This window comes from Esox lucius, chromosome 19, assembly GCF_011004845.1.
Source record: "Esox lucius isolate fEsoLuc1 chromosome 19, fEsoLuc1.pri, whole genome shotgun sequence".
Lineage (NCBI taxonomy): Eukaryota > Metazoa > Chordata > Actinopteri > Esociformes > Esocidae > Esox > Esox lucius.
The window spans coordinates 20,558,535-20,584,904 of NC_047587.1; the positions used below are offsets into that span (position 1 = coordinate 20,558,535).

Below are 26,370 nucleotides of genomic sequence, written 5' to 3' on the forward strand. Positions count from 1 at the left end.
AAACAAAAGCCTACATCCACACTTGTGAACTCTCCACTGTAATTTATTTTTTTACTGAATGATGTTAGTTACATTCCGATAGAAGTGTTCCACTGCCTCAGTGTAGTGTTAGTCAATGGGTTATTAAATATTAAACGTCTTCATGTTCAGAAGATATGGCCTGACTTCTGTAGTTGTCTGTCCTGTCTGGTCATCAGAGGGATTACTACCTGATTTGATGTTAATCTGCACTCTAAAAGGCCCTGTACTATATATACTCCCTGTATTATATGACCCATCTGGGTCAAAGGGCAGATACTGGAGGTGTGGTGGAAACTAGTGACCACATTTTTGTTACACAGTCATAACATCCTGCTGTTTATTGAAGTCGCTCTGCGACCAGAAATGCCACAACAGTATGTCACCTCAAAGAAGCCCAATGATAGCCCAGCAGAACCTGTCCTCAACAGGGGTTGGTTTCATTCCTCAGTGTTCTGTTCTCTGATTGGCTTAGAGCTAAATGTGCTTAGAGTTCCAATTGGGAAGTGTCAGTGGTTAGGCCTCCCAGTCATCCTCTTCTTCCGCAGTTGGCTGATGAGGAGCGGGAAGAGGTGGGATTACGTCAGACATCCGAGCGAATGCACTGCCAGAACCGGCTGGGCCCTCCCCAGAGTCCCCACCTCCAGGCCCCTTACCAGAGATACCTGGAAAACACACAGCCTGCTGTCACCAAGCCCAGAAACACTGAACCATTATCCAAGCCTTCTGGACAGGAACCCAGGGAGGAGGAACCCAGGGAGGAGGAACCCAGGGAGGAGGAACCCAGGGAGGAGGAACCCAGGGAGGAGGAAGGGGTTGGCGGGGGGGGGGGGGGGGTAAGACCAGACAGGTGTGCTCACCTTTCCTTCGCATGGCCAGTTTATTGAACAGATCTGACATGAAGTCTCCTCCACTGGCCGCTGCTACCACTGGAGGGATGGAGAACAAGGAGAAAGCAGTGAAGCAGACGCACAACACGTCTTTGTCCGTGCTGGCACAGTGGAGGGAGACCAGAGTGGTTACATCTACTGTAGCTAGACATTACATAAATACTGGAGTAGTAGTTTATGTCCTGCTCAGATGAACCCAGCTGTTAAATGCTAGAGTGGCCCCATTTCAACTGAACCAGCACTGATGTCTGTTGACTCAAAGGTCTCTCAAACACAAGCGAAATGTCTTACAGATAAAAACGATGCTTAAATCAGTGCTTTAATGAAGGTAATGTTTATACCATCTAAAGGTTAATAAACTTCTCTCCTCTATAACTAGTTACATAAGTGGTTTTGAGTCTGTAAGATGAAACTCCCACACCACCTCTCCTTCCTTTCTTCTCTTACCTTGTTCCTGCTCCTTCTGTTTCTTCTTCTCCATCTTGCGTTCTTTGACGTTACGTAGTTTGGCCTTGCCAATGCCTCCAGCATTCCGGATTGATTCTAGCAAACTGGCCCGGCTGTCTGATTCAAACACCTCGCTAGGTGCACCTGATACTGGAGCTGGAGATGAACACAGACCGTGACTGTTTGCGTGTTTGTGTGTGCGTTTGTCTGCCAGTGTGGCGTTTCAGTGTGTGCGTTTTTCTGTGTGTATGTGTTTGTGGTACCTGTGCGGCTGAGGTCTGCAGGGCTCTCTGCAGGTGGAGGTGGTGGGGGAGGAGGCGGGGGAGGGGGAGGGGCCATGGTGTGCGTGGGCTCCGGCGGGGGAGGCGGAGGAGGTGGTGGGGGAGGCGGGACTGCAACTTGGAACTGAGAACCTGTAACAAAAACACATATCAATTAAAAAAATTCCCCTCAGCTGACATGAAGGGATTTCCACAGACACTGTGGAGAATAAATCAGAGTTTACCAGGCAGGTCTTCCCCAGGAAAGGAGGGGAGGTCAGGGAAGGAGTGTGTGGGCCCAGAGGGAGCGATGCCGGGCCCCAGGTCTTGGCTGTAGGACAGGTCGTCCGCGATGCCTGGCAGGTCTGGGAGGTAAGAGGGGACATCAATCTCTGGGACCTGACCCAGATCTGGAACATAGAAGTAACTCTCTGCTGTCTGTAGGGGAAGCGGGTAAGACACAATGTCACGGTGACGCCTAAACCAGTTAGCAAAGCCCTTAAAAACATGTCATCCAATTAGAGCAATACCACAGATCTCTGGTTAATTCCAGGGTTTGGAAATACAACTGTGTGCCTACCTGTCTCTCCAGCTGTTCTCTTTTGGTGATGGATAGCGGCGCATCAAATGGTTTCTCTTCCTTCTCGGTCTCTAGGGTGTTGTGTGTTTTAGTCACTGCCCCAGCCAGGGGGTCGAGAAACACATACTTCTTATATCTAAACAAACACAACCAGTTTGAGAAGATTGTGTGTATATTGCCATACTTGTAATGATCAGACAAGTATTGTAGAACCTAACCCTAACAACAAGTATGGTAACATTTAAAAAATATATCTTAAGCCTTGGATTAGGATTAAGGTAGATTTGAATTAGGATTAAGGTTAGGGCTAGATGTAGGTTTGAATTAGGGTTAAGGTTATGGGTTAGATGTAGGTTTGAATTAGGGTTAAGGTTATGGATTAGATGTAGGTTTGAATTAGGGTTAAGGTTATGGGTTAGATGTAGGTTTGAATTAGGGTTAAGGTTATGGGTTAGATGTAGGTTTGAATTAGGGTTAAGGTCATGGATTAGATGTAGGTTTGAATTAGGGTTAAGGTTATGGGTTAGATGTAGGTTTGAATTAGGGTTAAGGTCATGGATTAGATGTAGGTTTGAATTAGGGTTAAGGTCATGGGTTAGATGTAGGTTTGAATTAGGGTTAAGGTCATGGATTAGATGTAGGTTTGAATTAGGGTTAAGGTTATGGATTAGATGTAGGTTTGAATTAGGGTTAAGGTTATGGGTTAGATGTAGGTTTGAATTAGGGTTAAGGTTATGGGTTAGATGTAGGTTTGAATTAGGGTTAAGGTTATGGGTTAGATGTAGGTTTGAATTAGGGTTAAGGTCATGGGTTAGATGTAGGTTTGAATTAGGGTTAAGGTCATGGGTTAGATGTAGGTTTGAATTAGGGTTAAGGTTATGGATTAGATGTAGGTTTGAATTAGGCTTAAGGTTATGGGTTAGATGTAGGTTTGAATTAGGCTTAAGGTTATGGGTTAGATGTAGGTTTGAATTAGGGTTAAGGTTATGGGTTAGGTTTCGAATAAGGGAACATAGGATTTTTCAATGTAATACATTTTTTCCACAGAAAGTTGTCACAAACTGAGCAAAATAAACATGTGTACTAACAGGTTCTCCGTAGTATTAAACAGCAGCAGGGAGCTGACTGAGGAGATGTTTCGAGGCAGACCTCCCAGCCCCTCCTCGGTCTCATCTTCTGAATGCTTCTTACTCCTCACACACACAGGGTAATAACAGGACTTCTCCTGGAGGGGGAACGGGACAGGAAGTGGGAGGACAGGAAAGCACAGCTCAGATCAGGCTGGTAAGAGCCTCCTTTTCTCCAGTCAACACAAATGGCCACCAGACATGAACAGCCAGAAGTTTTGCTTTCCAAACTTTTAATGAAGAACAAGTAGATCACCATCATTACCTTTTAACCAAGAGACTTACTAGTTTCTCATAAGACGGCCAGCAGCTTTCAAATAAAGGCAGCCTTGCAGGCAAATCAAAGACTGATCGAAAGACCTTCAATCCAATAAATACCTCTGGCTCAATGCCTCTCATGGGTTATTTTTCTCTCAGATTCATCCTTTTCCAGTAGCACGAGGTTGCCTTAATAATACATACGAGTCAGGGAAGCTTACGGGACATACAGGGGCTATCCTTGTGTAATATAAACCATGAACGAAAAGAAGTCACATAAATATTGCATGTGATAGAATAGGTTCTCAGTTCTCCCATCCCAAATTGCTGGAACTACGCAACAACAGTTACACACGTTGACCAAATTCTTAAAATTGTGAATGTGAAAGTATTGCTGATATCCAATATATTTAAACAAATAGGCCAATGGAACAGTGTTTGGTCTAGTTGTATCTTTTTGTCCAACTCTTTAGGATTTTTGCTACATACTGTCTTGTAACGTACATAGAACCTTTTATAGAAATATTTGGTAAGTCTAGCCTTATTAAAGGGTCCTGAGATTTCAACTTTATTATCCGGGTAAATGCATTATTTCCCCCAGGCTGATTTCTAACCATGTTGTCTTTTGGGGCACAGCCAAGCTGGCGCGTTGTATTTGTGTCCTTGATTTCCAATACTCTTTCACTAGGAGTAGTACATTGAAGTGGAAATAATGCGTTCCTATCGAGATTCTATCAATAAGCCTACGGTACCCCTACGGTGCCCCCCCCTGTTGTGAACCACTGTCCTAAATCACAGTGGCTTAATCGGCCTAGCCCCACCAATCATGTCTCACCACATCTTCCCCCATGTGTCTTGTGCACTCAAGCACCAGTTGTGTTGGAACATTTTTGTGGGTCAGCTCAGTGTGCAGCTGCTGTGTGGATAGATACTGCTCTGACTCAGGGCAGAACAAGGCACCTCTTGCTTCATTAAAACTTGGTAATTAGGATCAAATTATTTTACCAAAGTAACTAGCTTGCTATTTGAGGGAACACTGCATTTAGCGTTGTAGGCTGGTCAGCTTCTCTTTGATTCTGTTCTGAAGTGGCTGTCTCAGTTGCATCTGGACAGGATGTAATTGAGGAGCGTTTGTTTACATGATCAAACGTTAGACATTCTGCTCCCATTGTACCCAGAAAATGTTCTACAGGTCACTCTAGTTCCTCTTCCATCCACAGAAGTGCATATTTTCTGCAGTATTTGAAGGGGGCTTTTTTCAGTAATGTTTTTCTTTCTCAAATGTGTGGAGTGATTGAGATATTATTGTCACATTTTTACTTTGTCATGAAAACCAGCAACTCTGTCAAAGTTGCCATTAGCCTCTTGGTATCCTCTCTACAGTAAGTGTCCTACTTGCTTGGTCATCCACCTTGGTACAAAACAGCAAATACACCTTTACTCAGTATAAACACCCGGATGAGAATAACACAAACCAAAACGTGTGGGTTTGTCATATGGTAAACTTGTGTTGTCGAATGCTGTAGCTAGTTGTATTGGGAAGCCTACAACATTAATAATGGCACTTTCTACAGACAAACAGAAACAAAATTACATTTGCAAATTGGTTGTTTGGAATAATTTTGCTTCTAGCCAAATGTACATATTTTATTAGATTTACATAACCAATTAAATTGGTTGGAGGAGATAAAGCCTAATATATTTTATTGGTGGATTTGGGATTTGTCCACAGAGGTAATCAGTTTAGCTTTTCAGAGTAGAGCTATGTGTGGCAGGTTATCTTATGGGAGCAGCTAAATGTGGCATTGTATCCATTGAACAACTTCAGCAACTTTTACTGATGCAGATTTTAAGACGGATCAGCTGTCCTAACTTTATATTTTTGCTAAGATATGCAAGTATGACCTCAATCTTTCTCTCTCGCACACAGCACAAAATACTCCGGTTCCTGCTCAATTTCAGTTCCGGCAGTGTTAGAGAACTTCGTAGTGTTCACCATTAATAATGTACAACACTGCTGAGCTAAGGTGCAAAACACACGCACACACACACACACACACACACACACACACACTCTATTATGTAAGTGTAGACAGTAGGTTCCTGTGGGTAGTTTTAGTCAGGGCTTTTCATGTCTTATCCCCAGGTCAGAACATGTCTGTCCTCAGGTCGGTCAGGCAGAGCCCAGTAGGTGTTTCCTAGCTAGGTCAGAGCCCATCACATCCGCATTCGGGTCTGTATATGCAGCTGGAACAGCAGGGTTTATTCAGCTGTGTGGATGACTGATACAACCTGAGCTTCATAAAGAAGGGCTGCACAATATACAGTCAGGTCTGGAAATATTTGGACACAGACATTTTTTCCATTAATTTTGTCTCTGTGCACCACCACAATGGACTCGAAATGAAACAACCAAGATGCAATTGAAGTGCAGACTTTCAGCTTTAAATCGAGGGGTTGAACAAAAACATTATATGAAACATTTAGGAATTGCAAACATTTTCATACACAGTCTCCTTATTTCAAGGGCTCAAATGTTATTGGACAAATTAACACAATCATAAAACACAATCATCTCACTGTCTATTTTAGGTCACTGTCCATCTGTTAAGTGAAGTGCCGTCCAATCAACTTCGCTGAATTTGGCTGAATCTGAGTGGACAATATATCCCTATACACTTCAGAATTCATCCGGCTGCTTCTGTCTTCTGTCACATCATCAATAAACACTAGTGACCCAGTGCCACTGGAAGCCATACATGCCCATGTCATCACACGTCTCCACTGTGTTTTACAGATGATGTGGTATGCTTCGGATCATGAGCCGTTCCAAGCCTTCTCCACACTTTTTTTCGTTCCATCATTCTGGTACAGGTTAACATTAGTTTCATCTGTCCAAAGAATGCTGTTCCAGAGCTGGGCTGTCTTTTTTAGATGTTTTTTGGCAAAGTCAATTCTGGCCTTTCTATTCTTGAGGCTTATGATTCGTTTGCACCTTGTGGTGAACCCTCTGTATTTGCAATTGTGAAATCGTCTCTTTATGCTAGACTTGGGTAATGATAAGCCTACCTCCTGGTGAGTGTTCTTCACTTGGCTGGATGTTGTGAAGGGGTTTTTCTTTACCATGTAAAGGATCCTACGATCATCCACCACTGTTGTCTTCCGTGGACATCCAGGCCTTTTTGTGTTGCAGAGCTCACCAGTGTGTTCTTTTTTTCTCAGAATGTACCAAACTGTTGATTTGGCCACTCCTGCTGTTCCTGCTATCTCTCTGATGGATAATTGTTTTGCAGCCTAAGAATGGCCTGTTTCAATTGCGTTGGGAGCTCCTTTGACCACATGTTGTGGGATAACAGCAACAGCTTCCAAATGTGAATGCCACACCTGGAATCAACTCCAGACCTTTTACCTGCTTAATTGATGAAGAATTAACAAAGGAATAGCCCACAACTGTCCATGAAACAGCTTTTGAGTCAACTGTCCAATTAACTTTTGGTCCCTTGAAAAAGAGGGGGCTTCATATTAAAGAGCTGTAATTCCTAAACCCTTACTCCAACTTGGATGTGAATTCCCTCAAATTAAAGGTGAGTGATTGCACCTTAAGCCCATATTCGTAATTTAACTGTAACTTGAATATATTTAGGTAAACAGCCAAAAATAAACGTCAGTGTACAATTATATTCAAACAGTGATTAACCTACAGTATATTGCAATTGCAACTTGGTATGATTTAGATTAAAAGAGTTTAATGGTTTATAGTACAAATATAATGACCTATTAAAAAGCAAAGTAACAGGCTGCATTGTTCTTGTTTTGAGGACTTGGTTGACTTCTACAATTAGTCCTAACAAAACAGCATGCAAACGTCTAGAGGATCTAATAGCGACAAGGAGGAACTGTGCAAAGATATTGTACCAAACTATAAAGTGGGCATTGCATAGTGGAGCGGTGTTGAAAATATTGCATGCTCTTGCAATATGAATATTGCACATGTCAACACTGCAATTTCCATGTGAATTCCATCAACTGCACAGCCCTACTACAAAGCATGGATGAAAGTCAAAAGGCCTAATCATATTACATGCATTTAAAAAGCTGGCCTATAACTCTATAAGGCTGTGTGCATTTGGTCTATACACATATATTGTCTGTAGTAGGCCACTTAGTGGTGCTGAGGAAGCAGTTCTTTCTGTTTCCTAGGTCCAGTTAACCCTGAAATATGATAGTGCCTTTGTAATTATTTTCCTAATGTTACTTGTGCGTTACCTGCAGGGCCTTGTCATCAAATGGCCGTAGTTTAGCCTGTATGCGATACCGGGGACGCGTCTGGGAGGCAGGGTCTGTGGCTCCACTGAAGATGGACGAGTAATCCTGGAGACGCTCTGGAGCTGGATATTTAGCACTGGAAAACACCTACACGGATATACACACATCAAAATCCGATAGCCGTGTTGAGTATTACTACAGAGATCTGCATGTACAAGGGACAGCGTGTAGAAGGGGGACATGTGTTATAACTAGGTATGTGCGAAGCATGTGTTACCTTGGTGGCCTTCTTGCTGCCTTTGATCTTGTCGACACGAGCCTGGGCTAGCCTGATCCGGTCTGTCACACTCTGCAGCTGGCAGCGGTTCCGCTCCACGCTCTCAGACACCCTACAACACACACCAGGAAAAAGACAGATGTAGTATGTGTTCCGCTGATGGTATTCTGTATCACATCACATCAGTCAGAACAGTGATCATCTGTCTCAGAAGCACTTTGCAGGCTCTTAAGAAGTTCAAGTTGTTCTTAAAAGAAGTTGTATATTATGCATTATTGAAGTGTCCAGTAAGATTTCAACCACTCGATAATACACTCGATAACCATTGGAAAGGTTAGACATTTTCTTGTTTTCAAAAGAAAATACGTTTTTGTCCATTAAAATAAAATTGAGAAATACATCAGAAATACAGCGTAGACATTGTTAATGTTGTTGTAAATGACTATTGTAGCTGGAAACGGCAGATTTTTTATGGAACATCTACACATGAATCTACATACGGAATGGAACATCTACACAGGAATCTACATACGGAATGGAACATCTACACAGGTATCAACATACGGAATGGAACATCTACACAGGTATCAACATACGGAATGGAACATCTACACAGGAATCAACATACGGAATGGAACATCTACACAGGAATCTACATACGGAATGGAACATCTACACAGGAATCTACATACGGAATGGAACATCTACACAGGAATCTACATACGGAATGGAACATCTACACAGGAATCTACATACGGAATGGAACATCTACACAGGAATCTACATACGGAATGGAACATCTACACAGGAATCTACATACGGAATGGAACATCTACACAGGTATCAACATACGGAATGGAACATCTACACAGGAATCTACATACGGAATGGAACATCTACACAGGTATCTGTCACAGGCCGTCTGTCAAGCACGGCATTGTGATGGTCTGGAGGTATTTTGGTGGTGGTAAAATGGGAGATTTTTACAGGGTTAAAGGGTTCTTGAAGAAGCAACACTATCACTCCATTTTGCAAAACCTTGCCATACCCTGTGGACGCCACTTGATTGGAGCCCATTTCCTCCTACAACAGGACAATGACCCAAAGCAGAGCTCCAAACTATGGAAGAAGCAGTGTGCTGGAATTCTGTCTATAATGGAGTGGCCTGCACAGTCACTGGATCTCAAGCCTATTGAACTGTTGTAGGACCAGCTTGAACATATGGTAAGTAGCAAGTGGCCATCAAGCCAATCCGACTTCTAACCTTGTCAATTACTATATTTCCTATTCATTTTGCAATATTTCCCATTCAAACTAATTTAATCTATGTTTTCATAGAAAACAAGGATATTTCTAAGTGACCCCAAACATTTGAAAGGTAGTGTATTTTGGGTCACATTTGTGACCCATGACATAAAACAGTGGCTCTTATGTATCATTCAGTAAATTGAAATTGAGTTAGGTAATAGATGTATTGATCAAGATGATATTAGATATTGTTATATAGTACAAAAAGTATTTACATTACAAAAGTATTCTTAGTTGTGGTTTTAGTCTATAAATCACTGAATGGTTTAGGGCCTGAATACATTTGTGATATGTTTGAAGATTATAAACCGAGCAGGACTCTTAGATCCATGAAATCAGGTCAGCTAGTAAAGCCCAGAGTCCAAACTAAACATGGAGAAGCTGAAGATCTTAGACATGCCCCAAACGTATGAATTTTTATATCTAAGTTATAAACACTTCTCTTTACACATGCCTATGACTGAGCACTCAAACGTAATCACACTTTTATAGTTTCCTCATAGAATCTACCAGTTATGCTTTTATTTCATTTTTATTCTATTTGCGTTTTCTAATTCTTTGTAAAGCACATTGAATTACTTCTATGTATGAATTGTACAATATAAATAAACTTGCTACCTTGCTTAGTTCACTAATTGGGATAAAGCATGGGTAAAAGCCTTCTGGTTATGAACATCAGAGTACAGGTGTAGACCTGGCAAATATACCAGATTAAAAATGTTGTACATTCGGAGTTCATTTATGCATTCTGCTTTAACAAGATGTCTTTCTTACTTTATGTGGTAATGTTTTTTTGTGTTTAATTCAATGTTATATAATTACTATATATTTGTTTTTACAAATGAACACTTACTGTTTAAAAAAGTCTTAGGCCACCTGAGAAAAATATTTTAAAAAATAAACATTTTATTTGAGCTGTATTATATATACACATCGATGATTGCTGTATAATTTGCATTTGTCTTTTATACACACATACACACGCACGACAGGAAATGTGAGACCTAAAACAAAACTAATTTCTATACAAAATTATAAAAGTCAAAGTATTTTATTTGTCAAATGCACCAAATAACAGAAGTCATTCTGAACAGTGAAATTATTGTGGCATGGCACACAACATTTACACAGTAAGCATTGAGAAAGATTTAAAGCAAAAAATATACATAACAGTGAAAACTAGCAGCAATTCCAAAGAGTGTAGAAATGGGGAATATGGACATATTACATACAGTTGTGCTCAAAAGTATGCATACCCGTGGAGAATTGGTAATATATGTAAAACACATATTTTCTTTCTTATGGGATTCACATTCAACCGTAGGTCATAACAGAATGGCACAATCATAAAATAAAACATGGCAACAAAGAAAAAACATGAACTGACTGCATACCCTTAATTCTTAATACGGCGTATTGCCCCATTTAGCATCAAAGACAGCGTGCAGTCTTTTGTAATAGTTGTCTATGAGGCCCTGAATTCTTGCAGGTGGTATAGCTGCCCAATGCCCACTGGTCTTGGCAAAATGCCTCCAGGTCATGCAAAGTCTTTGGTCGTCTTGCATGAACCGGATGTTGGAGATCTCCCCAGAGTGCCTCGATGATATAAGGTCAGGAGACTGTGATGGCCACTCCAGAACTTTCACCTGTTTCTGTTGTAACCACTGGAGGGTCAACTTGGCCTTGTGCTCAGGGTCATCGTCGTGCTGGAAAGCTTCACAGTGAGGATGGTATGCTGTTCACTATAGATCTTGTTGACACCTCTCCAAACATAGAACTTATGGTTGTGACCATAAATCTCCATTTTGGTCTCATCACTCCAAATTAGTTTGCCAGAAGCTGTGAGGCGTGTCAAGATGTTGTCGGGCATATTGTAACCAGATTTTTTGTGGCATTGGTGCAGAAAAGGCTTCTATCTAGCAACCCGACCATGCAGCTCATTTTTGTTCAAGGATCGTCGTATTGTGCTCCTTGAAACAACCACACTGTCTTTTTCCAGAGCACCCTGTATTTCTCCTGAGGTTACCTGTGGGTTTTTCTTTGTATCCCGAACAATTATTCTGGCAGTTTTGGCTGAAATCTTTCTTAGTGTACCTGACCTTGGCTTGGTATCAAGAGATCCCCAATAAATAAGTGATTGAACAGTACTGACTGGCATTTGCATCTTTATAAAGTTCCATTACCTTGTTACGCAGGTCTTTTGACAGTTCTTTTCTGCTCCCCATGGCTCAGTATCTAGCCTGCTCAGTGCATCCACATGAGAGCTAACAAACTCATTGTCTATTTATACACATACATTAATTGCTATTTAAAAAGCCAGAGTGGGAAATTCACCTTTAATTGCCATTTTCACCTGTGTGTGTCACCTTGTGTCTCTGTAACAAGGCCAAACATTCAAGGGTATGTACACTTTCGATTGGGGCCATTTGGGTGATTTCGGTTACCAATATGAGTTGCCAAACAACTATGTGATAATAAATGGCTTCATATGATCACTATCCAGTTTTTTTGCATGATCAGTCATATTTTCAAAATCAATGCCAATATTTCACAATTTCTGCCAGGATATGCAAACTTACATTTATTATACAGTTGTGCTTGTAAGTGTAATAGTGCCTATTATTGGGTACATTATAATATGCTAATGTACATAGAAAGTGACCAGAGCATTTGAAATGTTCATGTGATCAATATGATCATAGATTAATGTTGCTGGTAGAGAAGCCTGGAAGTGCGTGCCCTGATGCTCTGGTAGTGTCTACCAGGCGGCAACAGTTTGATCAAACCATAGCCTGGGTGGCTGTAGTCTTTTATGATGTTCAATGTTTTCCTAAGGCATTCTGTATTGTCAATGCCTTGCACGGAGGGAAAATGGCAGCCGTTGATGCGCTCTGCAGACTTTACCACCCTCTGGAGGGCCTTGCTATTAGCAGTGGAGCAGCTGCCATACCAGACAGTAGTGCAGCCTGAAAGGATGCTCTCAATGCTGCATCTGTAAAAGTTGGTGAGAGTTTTGTCAGACATGCCTAACTTCTTGAGTCTCTTCAGGAAGTATAGGTGCTTTTGGGCAGTTTTAACCGCTGAGTCTGCTTGCCTGGACCAGGTGAGGTCATCTTTGATGAACACAGAGGAAATCAGACTTTTTCCACGTGAACTCCATTGGTGTATGGGGGCATGACTCCCCCTCTGCCGCTTCCTTAAGTGTACAATCATCTCCTTAGTTATGCAGTTATTGAGAGAGAGGGGTTGTCCTCACACCATGTAGCCAGGTCCATTACCTCCTCTCTGTAAGCGGTCTCATCGTTGTTGGAGTTGAGACCCAGGATGGTGGTGTCATCCGCAAACTTAAGGATGACGTTGGAGCTGTGTGTGGCCACGCAGTCATGCGTGAACAGGGAGTACATGAAGGCACTGAGTACGCAGCCCTGAGGGGTTCCGATGCTCAGGGTCAGTGCAGAGGAGGTTAGGTTGCCCGTTCTCACCACCTGGGGTCTGTTCATCAGGAAGTCCAGGATCCAATTGTAGAGGGAAGTGTTAAGCCCCAGGGTCCTGAGCTTAGGAACGAGCATAGCGGCCACAATAGTGTTGAATGCTAGGCTGTAGTCCACGAAGAGCATCCTCACCTATGTGCTACCCTTTTCCAGGTGGGAGAGGGCGATGTGTGCCGTCAGGGCGATGGCATCGTCCGTAGATCTGTTGGGGCGGTATGCAAATTCAAAGCGGTCCAAGGTGTCAGGAAGGGTGGAGCAGGTGTGGATTCTGGCCAGCCGTTCGAAGCACACGGCCTGGAATGCCATCTGGCCCTGGTGACTTCCGAGGGTTCACTCTCTGAAAGGCTCTCCTCGCGTCAGCCGTGGCTAGGGACAGACTGCAGTCGTCCTGATCCTCAGCAAGACTCACAGAAGGAATAATTTTGGTAGCCACAAACCGTGCATAGAAGGTGTTGAGCTCGTCTGGGAGCAAGGCTGCAGGCTGGGCATCATTGCTTTATATCCCTTTATTATCCGGGATGTGTCGCAGTCCACACCACATCCCTGTGGGGTCAGAGCTGTGGTAGTTAGACTCCAACTTATCCCTGTAATCTCTTTTTGCATCTCTGATGGCCTTTTGTAGGTCATATCTGGATCTCCTCAAAGCATCCAGGTCCCCGGAACTATAGGCAGAGGATCGTGCTCTGAGTTTAGCATGTACATAACCATTAACCCAGGGCTTTTGGTTGGGGAAAGTCCAGACACTGTCCCTCTGGGGGTAGAAGGGCCGAACTATTATGGTTAGGAGCTCCAGGTCTGGTGAGCAGTGTGTTGAAAGTACCGGTAACTGCAAATTGCAGTATCTTGTCCGAGATCTACATAGGATACTGGCACTTTTGCCTCTCTTCTTTCTCCTCCTAGAAAAATGCTTTCAGTATAAACCTTATATCTAAAGCCAGACAATGGACGTATATACAGTGTTTTTAAATGTTTGTTATTTGGTTTTAACTAAATAACATTGCATTAGGTGAAAATGCAAGAATATATAGGTAATTCCACATAGGTTGTGTTTTAGATAGTTAACATTTCCTTTAAGCCCAAACATTTCACTCCACCACCAAGAGCACCACGTTTTCGCTACAATTCCACCTATCTAACTTGAACAAAAATCTCCACATGGATAATCAAAGACAATTTGACGTCAAAGACAAGTCGTTAGGGTAGGCTTTTAGTGATATGGTAGTGTTAGGTTAACGTTAGGGATAAATAGAATTTTTAATGGGAATACATTTTTTGTGAACCCACAAATAATTCCCAAAGAATGTGTGTACCTGGTAAATATGTCTGTAGAGATGGTCTCCAGGTAGTGCAGAGCATCTGCTATCTGGTGAACAGCCTCCTCCCTCCTCAGGTCTGACTGGATCAGAGGCACAGAGTACACCTGACCCTCCAGACTCTGCTTCATACTCATTCTACAGTAACAACAAACAGACAGACAGATGGAGGGAGTGAAAAGGAACTCAATACAATTTAAAAGGGCTACATTGGCATTTATTCTCTGCTGTCAGGGAGAATAAACCTTCTCCCTGACAGCAATATAGTGTCCAGACTACCTCAGAGCGAAACTTTGTAGGTCATGCTGGTCTTATTTGCACTTAATTGGTAAAAAAAAAAAAAAAAAAACGTTTTTAACCAGAGCGTGCCCATATCTAAAAGTCTAAGTCATGGACGCCCTTGGATGCCAATGTCTCATTGGCCATGTTCGAGTGTATCCAACCAACAACATACCCTGGGTAAAATGTAGTGATGGCCATTCAAGGTTTCATTATCGTTCTTCTAGTAACAGGATATTATGCTAGCAGCGCTAACTCAGATTTTCTTTTTCAAAATAAAAGCCATCTTTGAACTGTATTAGGTATATAGTCAATCTAGTCTGTACATTTTATTTTTAATGTCCATTCCAATGTTATTCTTGTCTGTTCTTTTTCACAGACTAGATTGTTGATTATATTGCCTTATACGTTTCAATTATGGCTTTTATTGTGATAAAGAAAATCTGAGTGCTTCCAGCATAATATCCTGCTGCGAAAAGAACGCTAATGAAGCCTCGAATAGCCATCACCAATAAAATGTGACTTAACCACTGATCAATAAAAAATGATTCGTTATTTATGATTTAAGAAGGTTTGAAGATCAGTGAGTCTGCAGTTATTTTGATCTTTTGATCTTCTGACTGTCATGTGACGGGTGTTTACCACTTGTGGGCGTGTCCACATGCCACGGCGGAGTTACCAGACATCAGAAATTTGAATTAGAAGTTAATTGGACCATGGTAAAAAATAAAAAGGTTAGGTTTGTGCACTATTAGCTTTAGGTCCAAGAAGAAACAGTGGTTCTTTCAGCTCTGTCTCTAATATAGTTAATTAACTTTTGGACTACTGTAACGGTTAGTGACAGCCTTGGAAGCTATTTTAAGAGAAGATTAGGTGGCAACATTTGCTAGTATCACAAGAATATGTGGAAGCATTTTTCATAAATGAGTATAGACCTACTGTCGTAATTGGAGTCGAGTATTATCTTTACAACATTGTGCACCGATCCACTGCTACATCGAATTCTCTACCGGCCACAAATTTCCAGACTGACACGCTCACAGTTTAACTGCTAAAGCCAAATAGAGACAGCTAGCTTCGTTATTCTCCACAAAATAATGTTGTTAATGTTTCACTGTTCTTACCTGACCATTGACAGCTTGTAGTGTGCAAACAAATGCAGTTATATGTCAGCTGACCGCTTATTATCCTCTGTTAAACACACAACAGCCTGTCAGACTAGCTACTTCCGCATATAATCCCGTGCGTTCTGGTTCTTAAAGGGATAGTGCACCCACAGAAAACGCATTATTTTTCCAGAGAAACTGACAGTACTTCGGCTTTATACACCAAATATGGATGAAATCAAACAATTACTCAGAGGTTAAAGGAACATTTTACCTATCGTCTATATAATGTTTTGTGTTACGTTAATGTTAAATTTTTGTTTTGTGTGATTTATTGCTCTTTTTGGACTCCAGATAGAGAATATCTGACATATGAATATGACATATGACATAATGTAGTACATAAATGAATGTAAGACATAATGAAAATAACATTTCTGGACCCTGCTTCTGTGGCCTGACGACTCAGGAATATTACGCAGCACTATCTGCTACATACTGTATCTCCCATCTTGACTCCTTCCATTGCAGTTCTTAATGCCAAAATTAAGAGTGTTGTACAAAACAAGTAATCAGATTTTGGGACCAATCAGAATGTTCTGATACAGGTGTTTTCTCAATCTAGAAATTGCCTTCAGAATGAACTAGACTCGTTATGGAAAAGATAATGGAATAGGCGGGGATATGTCAAGATTGTCCTGTTTGGGTAGCCAGGCAATGTGACCTGATATCTGAACAGTGGCTGACTGGGACAAGAAAGCAGCTGTGGATTGTCTGGTCCCTCTAGACAACATTTTTTAAATTGAATATGGCAAGCACCAGGATTGTCGCTAGGCCTAAATATGAATTAGCCCCCCCTAAATAAATCAATGTATCAGTCAATATATTTTCTCAGTGATTACTTTTTTTCGCCAACTGTTCCATCGCATCTAAACGTCTTACAAATTGTATAGAAATTGTATAGAATCGTGTTCATTTGGCAGCATGTTCGGTTGAGTTTGATGCTTTGAATATAAATCGCTCATCTGAAGCAAGCTCTCTTCTGTAAATATCAGTTAGAGTCTCCCTAATGTTCCTAGTGTTCAGAGAAGTAAAACCTCTCAAGTTCAAAATGTAAATGAACTGGAAAGCAACGGTACGTTTTGCTAATCAAAATAATCTTTCAGCTAGCCCATCACCATTTTTTACAGAAATGTCTGGAGGTAAAACATTTTTTGAGCTCATGTATGGAAATTGTTAAGACAAGTTGCAATTTGTGAAATTCGACTTGCGCGACAGACCAGACGTCATGTACAGGTGCTGGTCATATCATTAGAATATCATCAAAAAGTTGATTTATTTCAGTAATTCCATTAAAAAAGTGAAACTTGTATAATGTATACATTCATTCCACACAGACTGATATATTTCAAGTGTTTCTTCTTTTAATTTTGATGATTATAACTGACAACTAATGAAAATCCCAAATTCAGCATCTCAGAAAAATAGTATATTGTAAAAAGGTTCAGTATTGAAGACACCTGGTGCCACACTCTAATCAGCTAATTAACTCAAAACACCTGCAAAGGACTTTAAATGGTCTCTCTTTTTTGGGGGGTGATATGCCGATAATATGGGAATAGAGATTTGTTATGTTCAGTTCTTCGGTTCAACAGAACACACTTGCAAAACTGTGCATCTTTCACAGATTCATGTTTGTTTGGACTTGAAGTTAACGTATTGCAACGTATTCTGTTCAGAGGAAGGGAGAGCCGGTTATTAAATGTTTATTTTTTAAATTATGATCGATGTTTTAATGACTAAGTTCCGAGATGAATGGGCTAATGACTACATCAGTTTTGAAATGATTCAGAATGAATCTAAAATATCGTTTAGAAACAGAATATGTTAATTTACTATAAACTATAGTTAACAAAAAGTAATTTGGCTATGTACAGCCGTTTTCGTGCCTTTTGTTGGTGTTGGATGGATGAGGACAGAGTGGGCTTTAATTTCTTTATTTGGATAGAATTGAAGTCATATTACATCAGTGTGTAACACAAACTATGAGACAGGTGTACTTTTTGGCCAACCTTGACCAAAAATATTTTACACCCGTTGTTATTCTAAAAATACATGATGAAAATATGTTTTGGGGAGTATGCCCAGACCCCCCAAAATGAGGCTTAGCCCCCCCATCCATTAATTTCCAGTGATGTCCCTGGCAAGCACATGTGTCTGACTTGATATATTAGTGATTTAGCATCCAAAGGTTCAAACATCTTTGTGCAATTATTAAGGTTTGACTGATATGAAGCAAGAATACAAGTCATGATTGAACCAACTACATGCCACGGCACATTGGTGCCAGATATTTGATGTCGAACCTATCCATCTGTGAATTGACAGGAGTTATCATTAGGTCAGAAATAATTAATATAAAGCAGATTGCCAAGAAAAAAGTGGTTTGTGTGTGTGTTATATCACTGAGAAGTGCTAATTTTATCTTTTATCTCATCTCATGCTATAACATCAGGGCATGAGATGAGATTTTCTGTCCCTGCTCCCAACTTCCCAAAACACACACATACAAACATATGGCTATTCCCTTGGCAATCTGCCATGTACTTATTCTGTGACCCAGTGATATGTCATATCAACTCACACAGATGGATAAATTCCACATCTCATTTCTGGTACCAATGTGGTATGGCATATTACATCTGACCATGACTGGCTCAGCAGTCAGTAGGGGGTCACCATGACAACAGTCAGTACTTGGTCACCAATGGCAACAGCACTGTACTGTAAGAACGACTTAATTTAATTCAATATTTGACAACTTTGTCCAGGTGGCCTATTGGAACCACTTGGCCTACAAATAATTGCATTTAAACAGACATAGCCACACAACCAGTTTACAGATGGGTGTGTGTGTGCCTGTGGCAGTGGGCGTGCGTGCGCTTGCGCCCACCAATGCGTGTGTGTGTGCATGTGAAGGTTTATACGCCAAATAACTTAGGAACGTAAAACACTCTAGTCTATATGTGCGAGGGAGTGCGCATGCATGTGTGATGACGCCACGCGCCCCCACCCAACTTGCCTCGCACAGCCCCTCGGATCGCATCTGGATCTGGTCCTCTCATCAGCAGCAGCACTCAGCAGCAGAGCAGTAGCCTATCGGTGGCCTCGAGGGAGAGAAGATAGTAGATGCTCTCATTACAGGAGTTTTTACCTTAATATATCCGGTCGTCATCTCGCTTTTTCTCCGTCTCGCTTACTGTCTCGTTCTCTCTGCTCTATGTCTTTTTTCCGTTTTGAACGGAATAGCCTATCCTAACTGTTTCTTCACCCGACCATCTCTCCGAAACTGAACCGAGGATTAAAAAAGAACATTTTTAAAAAAGAACAGTAGGATACGAGGAATGAAGAGGGAAATGGAGAAATAAAAGGAAAAAGAGAGGAGGACCTCTCATCCCATCCGTCCGTTCTAACAAGAAGGAATTTAAGCGACTTCTCTACGCTCGAAATTGTCTCACTATTTCTTTCTCTCTCTCATTTACTATTGATCTCACACTCTGGTCATGGCTGTACAAGGAACTAGCCTGCTAGAGAATCCAATTCAAGCGGTGCTGTACCTTAGAGAACTGACCACTATAGTTCAGAACCAGCAGAGCCTCATCCAGACACAGCGCCTGCGCATTGACGAACTGGACAGGCGCGTGGACGAGCTACTAGGGGAGAACAGGAATCTGCGCGAGGCAAGAGGAGTACAACGTCACCATCATTACCCGGACCCGAACATTCATCATCATCCTCAGCACCAACATGCAGAACCACAAGACGTGAGGTCTGTGCCCACCCTGACCCCGCCTGAACACCCTGAGCCAGAAACGCCACTTCCTCAGCCCGCGAATCCGGAAGCCATGCAGTTGGTACCGGCCCATGCCCAGCCGCAGTCACCAAGCCCTCCACCAGGCGAGACCAAAGGAGAGGACGGCAGCACCAGTCCGGGCTGTCGTACATTAGTTCCCCTGGCTCCCCTCACTCCTAACACTCGCTGCCGGTCGCTGGCTCTTGCCAGGCAATCAGAGTGAGTCTGTTTACTATAGCCTTTATCAACGTACATTTAATAAAATGCGAGTGCATAGGATCAGGCCCAAGCTTTAAACCATAGGCCTGCCGATCTTGGGTTTTAAAACGGTTAGATCATGTGACATGATTAATTTACAGTAGCAGCTTATTTGTGGAGGGGCCCAAAACGTGGAAGATTATATAACTAACAACTGTGTGTGTGTGTGTCTGTGTGTTTGCATATGGCTCAAATGCATGCTGTACTCATGGCAAAAACACTGCCTTGTTGAACTATGGTTTAGATGTAGCTCAGCTCATATGTTGTAGTTGGAGCTACCCTGTCCATGGTTCTGAATACAGTTGAAGAAATCCCTTGTGTTCATCTGATTGTATCTCTCAGTGTGTGTAATGTTGTGATTATGACTAAAATCTGGCAGCACTTCTGATTACTCTCTTTGGGACTCACCCCCCACTGAGAACAATAACAGAGAAGAGGGAGACAGGGATGGATAAGGGAGGGCAGGGGAAGAGGAAGGAGTGTCGAGGAGGAGGAAGGAGGGATGATGAGAGACTGATAATGCTTGGCTGTGAGGAACAACCTAAGTTCTACATTTTCCACTACATGGGTGTCATGAGAGGGCTAGATGTGCCTTTTGGTGACAGAATCTGTTCCTCCCCCTTTCTCCCCCTATTTCTCCCCGCTTTTCCCTCCAGCTGATCTCCCTCCACACGTATCTGACCCACTTAGCCCCTGGAGCGAACTGTAATCAGTTACTGTTAGGGGAGAGAGTCCGCTCTGATCACTCCTAGATCATCTATAATGTGTAGGAGCGTCTAGGCATGAATAGAGGGCCAGGGGATAGACAGAGTGAGAGAGCAGAAGGAAGTGAGAGAGGGAAGAGGGCGACATGTCGTTTTAAAATATTCACTGCTTTCTGCTTTGGAGATGTAATGGTTGTGTGTCTGTGTGTGTGCTGTGCGAACAGAGGTGACCTTGCTACGGCCATCACTGACATACAGAGACCTCCACCATTACTGGAGCTAAATGTCTAATCTGGGCTTGAACTCTTCCTACAATGTTAAAGTGCTTTGTAATGTAGAACCTGTGATCTGTCACAAACAAGAAAGAGTCACAACCGTAACCTTGCTGGAGGAAAGACATCATCCCGAGAGTGAAGAAAGTGCAGTGAGATCACAACCAGACCACCACTGACTTTACTAAATCATTACATTTACATATATGGTCATCCTTCCTCATAAAAAAATCCTTACATTTTAGAGTAAGGGAATAAGGTAAGTACACCCCCTGGAAAGTTGTCTTTTTTAACATATTCAGATGTGTAATCTTCACTTCAGCGCTATTGACAGACAAAGGTAGCATAATTTAACAAATTACACTGAAAGATTACTTTTTCAATAATTTATTCATAATTCCATAAATCAACAGAAATGCAATTTTATAGTGCAGAAAAGATGAATACACCTCCAGCTTAAATAGATGGTGTTGCCCCCTTTGACTGAAACTGTCTCGTAAATCAACTGGGAGGTAAATCAACTGGGAGGTATGTCTACCCAGTCTTCTTTACAGTACTGCTTCAACTGTCATATTTCAGGGCTATCTTGCATGCACCACCATATTCAAGTCTTTCTAAACCATTCCAATAGGACTGAGGTCTGGGTTTTTCACTTAACCATTCCATAACCCCCCATTTGTTCTTTTGAACCATTACGTTGTAGCTTCGCTAGTGTGTTTTTGCAAGTTCCAAGTTCAGTTCAGCTTGTTGACAGATGGCCTCACATTTTCCACAAGAATTCTCTAGTTCAATATGGAATTCATGATTCACTCAGTGATGGAAAGTTGGCACTGGGGCAACAAAGCAGCTTCAAACCATAATGCCACCGCCTCATGCTTTATGGTTGGTATGAGGTTCTTCTGTTCAAATGCAGGGTTTTGTTTTTTCCAAACATGTCTGGCATTGCAGGCAAGCATCTCTACCTTTGACCCATCTGTCCAGAGTGCATTGTTCCAGTAGTTTTGGTCTTTACATAGGTGTTGTCTGGATAACATCAGTCATGACTTAATATTTTGTTTCCTTCTTGGCCTGAAACGGCCAAGTTTGTGCAGTCTCTTTCTGACACTTAACTGATTCAATTCAACACTGATTGTGACAAGAGTGTCCTGTAGATCCCTTGATGTTACCCTGTAGATCTTAGAGACTCCTATGAGGATCTTTCGAACAGCTCTTGGAATTAATTTGGTGTGACGATCGGTCCTATGCAGATTGCCAGAGGTCTGGAATTTTCTCCATTTGTAGATGATCCGACAGAAAGCGGAATTATGTACTTTCTTCGAGACTCACGTGGGAGTGTAGTGACAGTGCATTAGGAGACGGAATAGGTGAAGTTCTCAATGGACAGTGGTGATGTGGTGATGTGCTTCCAAGTGTAATTAAGAATTTGGGCTGCAGACTTTTGAACCATTAGTGTCTTATGGGTTTCAGACGGAGAGAAAGATGTTTAGGATGATGACGTCCAGTCAAGGCCTATTGAAAATTGGAGTTACTGTTTTGTAGTTGAACGGACCACGGAGAGGTTGACCATCTGTGTGATATATGGACAGAGACCAAGGAGGATGTGATGACTTATATGGGGAAGGAATCTAAAGAGCAGGTTGTCACCTCGGAAGAAATCATGTGTTTTGAGATATAAAGACAGCCAGGTTTCAAGGAGGTGGGTTGGGAAGTTGATGGGGGGAAGGGACAGTGACATGAATCAGTCAGTGATGAGTTTATTTTGATCATATAGACCTTGGAGCAGAGTGCAGTAAAAATAGTAGAGAAGTGGTTTGCTGACAGTGGAGAACAGAATCTGTGAGTTCAGGTTGTTTGAGCCGTTGGCGATGTTGGGGAAGTAAGCTGACCTGACAGCCTTGAGGGCATCACTGTAGTGGGACAGTTTGAGTTTGTAGGTTTCAGTGTGCACAGTAAGCCCAGTAATCCCAGACTCCCTTCTCAGGCACCAGGGGGAGGGTGAGGAGACTGGTTTAGAGGGGAGTCAGAGAGTTGAGGGAGACAGAGCAGCTAGTTCATCATGTGAGTTGGGGGCTGGTCAAAGGGCAGAGTAGAGCAGGTTGCATCGTAAAGTTGGATTGGGGAAGCCGCGGTGAGTAGTACAGCCAGTTCAGGAAGGAATTATTATTTTACACATGGATAGTGGTCATAAGGCAGGTGCTTTTCAGATGGGATATTAAACTGGTGACTTCACTCTCCATGGTCTCTAAGGATCCCATGCTTCTGATGATACCAGCAGAGATGTTAAACCCAGTGTCATGGTCAAACTTACACCTTCATACTGTACCATCATAGCTACCTAATCATCCCTAGCATCTTCCCCCTTCTCTTCCCCTGTAACAAAATAATTAAATGATGTAGAACTTTTAGAACGGCTATTGATTACACTGCTCCAAAAAATTAAGGGAACACGTAACTCCCACATCGGGTCTTGATGAATGAAATATATTAAAGATCAAAATCTTGACTCTACATTATGTAATTAGTTGAAAACAATGGAAACCAAAATCACCAACCAACTGATGTCTGGATTCGAGCTCACACCAAAAATCGAAGTAAACAATTGAAATCACAGGGTGTTCCAAGTTGTGTGAATTTCATCACGGCAACGCGTAATGTGACTCGGTAGTGTGTATGGCCCTCAAGTGCTTGCATGCACCCTTGACATCGTCTGGACATGATCCTGAGGAGACAGCGGATGGTGTCATGGAGCATCTCCTCCCAGACCTGGATCAGGGCATCAGGGAGCTCCTGGAAATTCTGTGGCGCTACTTGGCAGCGTCGGATGCACTGATACTTAACGTTCCAGAGGTTCTCAATTGGATTCAGGTCTGGGGAATGTGAGGGCCGGGGAATGTGAGGGCCTGTCAATGGCATCAATACCTTCGTCATCCAGGAACTCCCTACACACTCTGGCACCAGGAGGCCAGGCATTGTCCTGCACCAGGAGGAACCCATGGCCCAGTGCACCAGCGTAAGGTCTGACAATGGGTCTGAGGATTTCATCCAGGTACATAACAGCAGTCAGGATACCATTGGCTAGCACGTGGAGTTCTGTGCAACCCTCCAATGATATGCCTCCCCAGACCATCACTGACCCACCGCCAAACCGGTCATGCTGGATGATGTTGCAGGCAGCATAACATTCACTACAGCATCTGAAGACTCTTTTACATATGTCACATGTGCTCAGTGTGAACTTGCTCTCATCTGTGAAGAGCAGGGTAACAATGGCGGACCTGCCAACTCTCCGCTAGAGGATGTCAGGCCCTCATGCCACCCTCATGGTGTCTGTTCTGACAGTTTGGTCAGAAACATTGCACGCCTGTAACCCTGGAGGTCATTTTGTAGGGCTCTGGCAGTGCTCCTCTTTTTCCTTCTCGCACAAAGGAGCAGATACTGGTCCTGCTGCTGGGTTGATGCCCTTTTACGGATCTGTCCAGCCATCCTTGTGAAATGGCCCATCTCCTGGTATCTCCTCCATGCTTTTGAGACTGTACAGGGAGATACTGCAAACCTTCTTGCGATGGCATGTATGGATGTGCCATCCTTGAGGAGCTGGACTGCCTGTGCAACCTGAATGGGCTGCAGGTACCGCCTCATGCTACCAGTAGTGACAAGGGCACTAGCAAAACACAAAACTAGAGAAGAATCCGTCAGGAAGGATAAGGAGAGAGCAATTGTCTTTGGCCACCACTTGCAATGAAATTCCCTTTTTGGTGGTTGTCCCTTTCATTTGCACCCAAACAGGTGACGTTGATTAATAATTGCTTACTGTATGCTTCCTAATTGGACAGATTAATATCCCTGAAGTTTAATTGATTTAGTGTTACACTGTGATGATTATGTGTTCCCTTAATTTTTTTGAGCAGTGTATATGCATTCAATAATGATTATAAGTTCATTTGAAAAAGACACAAATTTACATTTAAATGGAGCTGGATGTGTTCAAATGACGAGACTGTAGGTGCAGACAGTTCGGGTACTGGAGTAGTTATTATTCAGGTGGAGGAGATCTAGGGGTGAGTAGTTATTGTTCAAGAACAAACTGCAGTGGAAACCACAGCAAACCAGGGCAGAGTGCAACCAGGAGGAACACAAAGGAGCCAGGAGGCAGCAGGTGCATGTTTGTGATTTAGAGATTCAATGACAGTCAGATAAATCACCCAGAAACCACCAGCGTTGGCAGAGCAGGAACCAGCCAGAGTCTAACTAGCCAACACTGAACCAGCTAGTACTAGAACCCACAGTAAGAAACGGAAAACACAACCGTTGCCAGCAAGGCAAATCAAAGGGAGTCTGGAGAACCACTCCATGAGATCGAAGGGCTCTGGGACAGAAGAGGTTCAGGGGAGAGGTGGAAGCACCTGAGTTTTCCTTTGACAGTACGGCTGAGTTGTTCAGTGTAGGGGTGTCGCGAAATATACCGGTACTGACGATAACCGTGATATTTAAATAAGGAAATATTGATATCATGTTAATAATACACATATGATAATATCGTATTCGCTATGCGAAACTGAAGTTGTAAACAAGTGGATCCAAAAATCCTATAGACAAACGATGCATGTGCTAAAACCTATGCACTGGCGTTAAAATCAACTTGTTAGCCACACTAGAACTGCCGGGAGAGATCCGCAAAGACGTGCTGTTTTTGTAGCCTATTCACATGGAAAAGATTACTTTTTTCCCCCCATAAACTCCTCTCGGTTCTTCCATAACTTATTCATGGACAAACGATGCATACTAGCGTTTTAATTAACGCCTTTTTGTAGCATATTTACTAGGCGAAAATGTTTTGTATTTTTCCAAAACCTCTCGGTGAAAGGCCTTGTAGATCTTTTGTTTATCAGGTCATCTGATAAACAAAACTACATTGCTTTTGCACTATCCATTAAGTGTAATTGTTCTTTTTGTAAGCTTTTATTTTTTTATTTGTACAGTTATGGTTACAGACTCTCTCCACCTCCATACACTCTTATTTTGAGTGTAAATCGTTTGCCAAAAAAAAGAGGATCCCTGTCGCATCCTGTTTGTAATCTGTCTGTACATTAAAAATTTTTTTTTTACATTTCTTAATCATTGGTTCTGAGAGAACCTCTGCAACATTTTCTGTGTTATTTTATTCTGCCTTCAACATGCACCAAAACCCCTTCACATTCTTTTAGAGTTGCAGGGTTTTGAGTACTTACACATTTTGACAAATGTTTTGATGTGGTGACAATGTAGCCTCTGTTCCTCAAAGCAGGTAATTTCATTAGTCTGATCTGGGGAAAAGCATAAGCCAGTTTACAGAAAAGGCCTGCCAGCAGACACTCAACATTGAGACAGCTGTGTCCTGACTTCCAGGCATTTAAGTGGCAGGTAACCTAGTGCTTAGTGCATCAGATCAGTAACAGAAACGTTGCTAGACTGAATCTTAGTGTGTTACCCATAAGCAAGGCCGTTAAAAGCTCTCCAGTTGTTGTTGTTCCTAAATGCCCCCAGGTTGTTGCTGTTCATGTATGTGTTCTCAGTCAATTTACCTGGTAAAATAATGGGTAAAAATAAAATATATTATTACAAATCTATTACCTTAGTCTAATGTTGAGAGACCTGATAAATTGTGAGCTTGTTTGAGACAGGGA

The 26,370-nt window shown here is 42.2% G+C and overlaps 2 protein-coding genes across 5 annotated transcripts in view; one reads left to right on the forward strand and one right to left on the reverse strand.

The window, feature by feature from the left end:
• Positions 1-27: 27 nt before the first annotated feature.
• wash1 (WAS protein family homolog 1) lies at positions 28-18,977 on the reverse strand. 2 transcript variants are annotated; one of them, XM_029114853.2, is made up of 11 exons: positions 18,703-18,977; positions 14,233-14,373; positions 8,124-8,235; positions 7,847-7,993; positions 3,284-3,420; positions 2,196-2,331; positions 1,861-2,053; positions 1,619-1,768; positions 1,356-1,511; positions 879-947; positions 28-683 (listed from the first exon to the last, which is right to left on the reverse strand). In XM_029114853.2, exons 2-11 carry the CDS (start codon positions 14,370-14,372, stop codon positions 535-537), a joined length of 1,389 nt encoding a protein of 462 aa, XP_028970686.1. In that variant the 5' UTR covers position 14,373; positions 18,703-18,977; the 3' UTR covers positions 28-534. The 2 variants fall into 2 exon arrangements, with proteins under 2 accessions (XP_028970686.1, XP_019895875.2); XM_020040316.3 differs by lacking the exon at positions 18,703-18,977 and adding an exon at positions 15,639-15,765.
• A 29-nt stretch (positions 18,978-19,006) lies between these two features.
• iqsec3b (IQ motif and Sec7 domain ArfGEF 3b) overlaps positions 19,007-26,370 on the forward strand; it is a 38,342-nt gene continuing 30,978 nt past the window's right edge. For 2 of the 3 annotated variants that reach the window (XM_034288090.1, XM_034288091.1), the window contains exon 1: positions 19,007-19,692. In XM_034288090.1, the coding sequence (XP_034143981.1) occupies positions 19,184-19,692 (509 nt within the window). In that variant the 5' untranslated portion in view covers positions 19,007-19,183. Of the gene's footprint in view, positions 19,693-25,996; positions 26,108-26,370 lie in introns of those variants that run through there. The other variant, XM_034288094.1, reaches the window with a different exon arrangement.